At 49.5% G+C, this 5346-nt stretch overlaps 1 protein-coding gene across 1 annotated transcript in view; it reads right to left on the bottom strand.

Moving 5' to 3' along the window:
- LOC104488874 (KAT8 regulatory NSL complex subunit 1-like) overlaps positions 1 to 4785 on the bottom strand; it is a gene marked incomplete at its 3' end in the record, with an annotated part of 24557 nt that extends 19772 nt beyond the window's left edge. Inside the window, exons 1-2 of the mRNA XM_010130967.1 lie at positions 4733 to 4785; positions 4272 to 4413 (exon numbers count right to left, since the gene is read on the bottom strand). Of these exons, the coding sequence (XP_010129269.1) occupies positions 4272 to 4413; positions 4733 to 4785 (195 nt within the window). The remainder of the gene's footprint in view (positions 1 to 4271; positions 4414 to 4732) is intronic.
- Positions 4786 to 5346: the final 561 nt, after the last annotated feature.

The raw sequence follows: 5346 nt of genomic DNA, 5'->3' as shown, positions 1-5346 counted from the left end.
TGCTGTCACAGCACCAAGTGGAACCCGCCGCCACAGCCACGCAAACCATTCTGAGCGGGTGCCAAAAATCTAGGCTCAGACTTGTTACTCCGAGCAGATTTTTTTTCGAAGTGATATTCACAAAATTCAATGAGGGAAGAAAAACACTGATAAACAAGCCATTGCTGTGAACCTTGGGGGACAGAGCAGAGCGGCAGAGCTCCATTTTATCAGGCTTAACATGCGTTGTCCTGTTTACGGTTCACTCCAAGTGAAGCTCACTCTAAAGGCAGGGCTGCTTTCTCGCTAAGCAACACAAAACAAAATAAAATCATTATAATTATGCACATTCTGAGCTATACCCTAACAAAGCAGGCTAAGATGTGCAAGGGATTAGAGCGTTGGTGGGACCGCGGATGTAGTCCAGGACGAGCCAGGACAAGTTTGCATTTGGTCAAACAAGGAACTACAGACGGCTGCTCCGATTAAGGACAGGCGGATCAGTCATCTGAGAACAATTTCAGAGGTTACAGTGTGAGCCTGGAGGGGAACCTGACACGTTATCTGGGGAGAGGAGGGAGCTGCAAGGCTTCCCTCAAAGTCCACCGAGTCAAATCTTACATGACCACGCGGCCAGGGAAGCCGCTCATAAGGCTGATCTTATGCCTTGACACCATCATCTATACAAGAGATGAGTGGTTTTCCAGAAAGTTCAGGGATACTTTATCAAAAAACAGTTCATAAGCTAAACACAACTGTACATGGCGTCTGACCAGCAATGAGGAAGTAGCCAGCTTCTAGAATAAACATGATGATGATTGTCTCAAGTTTTCCGACCTCCCAAAAGGACGTTTAGTGGGTGAGAGAAGCTGCAAGTCTCAACCCAGTTAAATGCTGCTGTGCTTTTCCTCTGCTCTTGAAAGAGCCCTCTCCAAAAGCAACCCACCGCACTTCACCACTGCTTCTGGAAACATCCTCTTCAGCAGAGGTCAGTCATCTCCAGTGGTCAGGTGTGGGAGACAGCAGACATGAAAGGGGAGAAACTGGGACTGAATGTAAAATTGGAACCAGGGAAATTGCTTCCCTTTGACACTCTAAAAAGCACTCGGGCTTCTTGCTCAGCCAGAGAATGAGATGGGGAAGCATGAGCGTCAGGAACAGAAACAGCCACCAAGGACTTCTGCCATCGCTTTACAGGGTGAAGGGAGCTGCTCCGGATGGAGCAGGAATCAGTGCTATATGCTGTGGGTGCTGTTTAGATGTTCCTTTCCCGGAGACTCTGGAGCAAAGGCAACGCTTAACAAGCCTCCCCTGCGACAGGCACAGATTTGTTTTTGTGCCCTCGTACATTAGCCACACTGCCCAAACCAACCAGGCCTGTGGCTGTCCTCTCCCAGCTCCTGGCCCATGAGACAGCCTCAATGGACCTACAGACCCAGAGGCTGGACCACATCTTCGTGCTGAGGGCTTGTGCTCTCTGCTTTGCTGCCACGAGTTTTAAATCTCCATTACTCACACACTTCTGAGTACAGAGAGGAATGAGAAGGGCAACACTGAATTTCAAACTCCTTTCCAGGAAAGGGAAAGGAGCAGCACGTCTGAATTATTCCAAGGTCATACAGCGCTTGCTTTTCACCAGAAGAAAACCAGGAGGGCCCCCTCCAATATTTATGGGCAAGTTCACTGCTGCTTCACTCCCATTTTCATCATTAATTATGGTATTAACAAGAAGTCAGCAGTACAGGTCTCAGACAGAGGCAGATCTGAGATGTCTCACAGCCCTGTAACAGTCAGCAGCCTCTGCCAAGGGATGAATGGGCGAGGAAGAGCCTGACACACATTAAAGAACATCAGAAAGAGACAAAGTGTCCCAAACAGCCCCACCGAGCAGCAGCACCTCTTATCGTGCCCTGAGTCCGACATTCCACTGTGGACACAGGAAACTCCTGTGAGTGCTGCAAATTCTTGCAGCAAGAGGCTCCTCCTAACCGCCGTCCCACCCTTCCCATCACGCGTTTCTCCGGACTCAGCAGCCTGGCCCAGCGCACAGCCCTCCCCGGGGACAGGCCGCGCTGAGATCAGACCAAAGCACACAGGGAACACAGCGAACCCATCCTGGATGGTCCCGAACAAGCGGAACCTGGGTCTGCAGGGACGATGTGCAAAACAACCTGCATCGAAGGAGTTTTAGTCCCTGTATTTCGACCACGTCTGCCACCGCACGCAATTCCTGCAGGAGCCCTTCATCTTAATTGACCTCTTACTCCATCAAGAGAGTGAAACTCGTTAAGAGATAGAGAGAAAAAAACGCTGTCTGTTCCTTTCCAAACGCGGAGCATCTGCCACCCACACACACAGGGAGGTGCAAAGACTGCGTGGGGGGAGCAGCACCGAGCCACTCCCCATCTCAAAAAGAGCCAAAAAAGCACTTTGGTGAAAAGAAACAAACCCACCTTATTACCTTCATGGACATCCAGTCCCTGAAATTAACTGTACTCACTTTTCAAAACCAACACAAAACCGAAGGCACAACAGCCCCAACGCCAGAAATCACAGGACCTTACACCCAACTCTGAACACACTCTCTGATTTCCTCACCAGGCTCCGACTGAGCCGATCCAGATGTGCCGAGAACACCATCACTGCTGCGACACCCGGGCAGCAGTGTACCTGCAAAACAGACCGTTATTTTCTACTGCCTGCCCCTTCTCTTGCTTGGCTTTGAGAAAGGGAAACATCCTTCTTGAACGGTACACTGGAATGTAAACCTTAACACACAAAGGTAATTATAACCTAAAAAAAGAATAAAATAGAACAGCAACTTGGAATTCCTGCGGCAGCTGCACTTTAACCTCCTGAAGGCCAAAGAAGCTCGAGTTATGTTGATAGAAAAAACAAGGTGTCTCCAAATTCTTTAACTGTTGTTCTTGTACAATTTGAAACCAAATCCATTGCAGCATTTCTTGTGTTACTGAAACACGCGCTCGTTTCTCTGTCTCCTATCCTTGTCCCAAGCCGCTTTTATCAACTTCACTCGAGTTTTTCACTGATGAAAACAGACCCCGTGTCACAAAGCATCCCTGAGCTCGGTGACACCATGACAACAACAGCTGGGTGCAGGCAGTGGTCTCCATGAAGTCTATCAGAAAGATGGGGCATTCCACACTCGCTTTCCTGTTCAGGCAGAACAGCCACTGCCCAATGAATCCTCAGCCCCTGAACTCTCCTGCCGCTGCGGCAACCGTTACCTGGAATTCGTGTGTGGGGTTAATGCAGTTGAGGAGGTTTTGTTTGAACAACTCAAAAATGATGACATCCTGTTTTCCGAAACCTCAGATGTACCTTTCAACTCTGACACAGCACTGTGATGTTCTCCTTTCAGACCGAGACTGCGACCTCCGACAGAAACACATGAGGTGCTTGCAGCCGTTAGCGGGCCGTGCCTCCCGTCTGTCAGGTTGTCATCACCTGGTGACAGCACTGAATCTTCCACTTCATTAGAGGAGTTCTCTCATTTCTTCCGCCACTCAACTTTGAGCATATAAATGTTTAGCTGTTTTGCATTTTATACTTAGAAACCATCTTGCATGATTGGCTTCCTTAAGACAGAAGGGAGACAATTCTTTCTGAACCGGGTTCATTAATGTGACATACAGTCCGCTTCCCGGAGCCTTTCGCTCTAATCTGGGCGATGGATTCTGTGCAGCAAGCCATGCTCTTCCCCCGAGTTATTTATTGCCCTCCCTACCCCCGCAATTAGCCTGTTTTTCCACAGACCTGCAGAGCCCGCTCTCCCTGCCCTGCTCTCCACCCCCAGAGCCCCACACACATCTGGAGAAAAGCGGTTGCTGGACTCTGAATTCCTGAGGATCTGGAAGTTGATGCAATACCATGAGCCTTCTTGCCACAAACTCCAGATATTCCTCCCTCCACGACCTGACATTTAGGCGTGCATGCCTGAACAAGCCTCAGTAACAATTCCTTCTCCATCCCTTCTCTCCTCACTCCTGTTCTCCTGACACCTGAGAGCAAGGCTGAGAAAAATAATTCCTTCCACAGAGAAAGGTCAGCACCTAGAACAGTCTTATTTTATGACAGGCTCAATTTTAAGCCTGTGCTATGTGATAGCATCTGAAGCAAACTTCCTCCAGTCCCCTCACTTCCTCAGCAAGTCTCTTAACTTGTTCTTCATCCCCATCGTCAGCTACTCCCAAAAAGAAAGAATGGAAGGGTTTAAAAAAAAAACCCCACACATAAAACCAAAAACAAAAGAAATAACCCCCAGCCCTCACCTTATTGGCTCTAATCTGCTTGTAGATGTCCGTTTGCTGCCGGATTCGGTACTCCAGGTCCGAGACGTGGGCTTGGAGCCAATTCCAGCGACTGACGATGGCTGCACGGTCTGCTGCCCATCTCCACTCCGCCCTTCGCCTCCTGGAAAAACAAGAGAGGGGAAGGGGGGATTATTTGGAATGTGATTTTAATTATACAGCCCACAGAAAACCCCTGGCAGAACTGACAGATAGATCAAAAGCTACTCACTGAATGGCAGGACTGATACCATCTAGCCACCGCTAATAATTACCGACCGAGCTACAGACGTGCTGTAAAAGCCATGCCTCTGCAGCGCGGAGTTAAAACAACTTCTGGCACCCAGTGATTAAAGTCCTGCCTATGCAAGCGTTAAGATTTTATTCCACGCTCAGCTGAACCAGCAGCTCCAGACCTACTTGGCCAAATAGGCCAGACCCACTTCTCCAAGTCCTGCAGAAAACCAAACCCCATCTGCCCTCCCAGCCTCGACATAGTCGCCTTAAAAGAAGACCTCTGTCATCAGTCCCAAAACATGCCTGAACTCCAGCGTCTACCACGTGGCCACAAGTAAAACTCCGTGGCGGGTTTCTCAACACACAGTCTGAGGAGGAACCGCTGTTTGGAGACGAGCAGCGGAGCTGACGGCGCCTTGCACAAGCTGCTCCCCCGCAACGAGCTGTTGCAAAGGAAAGCAAGTGGGTGACAGGAGACTCGAGTTCTGCATCTCGGTGGCTTCACCGAGCAAAAAAGATCAGAAAATTACCGAGCGAGCAACTCCTCCTGATGTCCGGGGCCGAGGCGCAATGTGAGCGAAGGCGAGCATGTGTGGGTGCAACTCCTGCCTGACTTCCTACCTTCCGTATCTCTGCTGCGAACACAGAGTATGGTTCTGCAGGAGCATAAAGGTGCTTTTCACTCGTGCCTGGCTATACCATCACACTGTACTGTCAGCTGGTGCAGAAACACCTTTACTGTCCACTATGGGAATGTCCACAGAAATCCACGGCTCCACTAGCCGTAATATTAGGAAAACACACCCTAAACATCCTGAGT

Source organism: Buceros rhinoceros, unplaced genomic scaffold (assembly GCF_000710305.1).
Source record: "Buceros rhinoceros silvestris isolate BGI_N320 unplaced genomic scaffold, ASM71030v1 scaffold3772, whole genome shotgun sequence".
In the NCBI taxonomy this organism is placed as follows: Eukaryota; Metazoa; Chordata; class Aves; order Bucerotiformes; family Bucerotidae; genus Buceros; species Buceros rhinoceros.
This window is presented reverse-complemented; position numbering and strand designations above follow the sequence as displayed.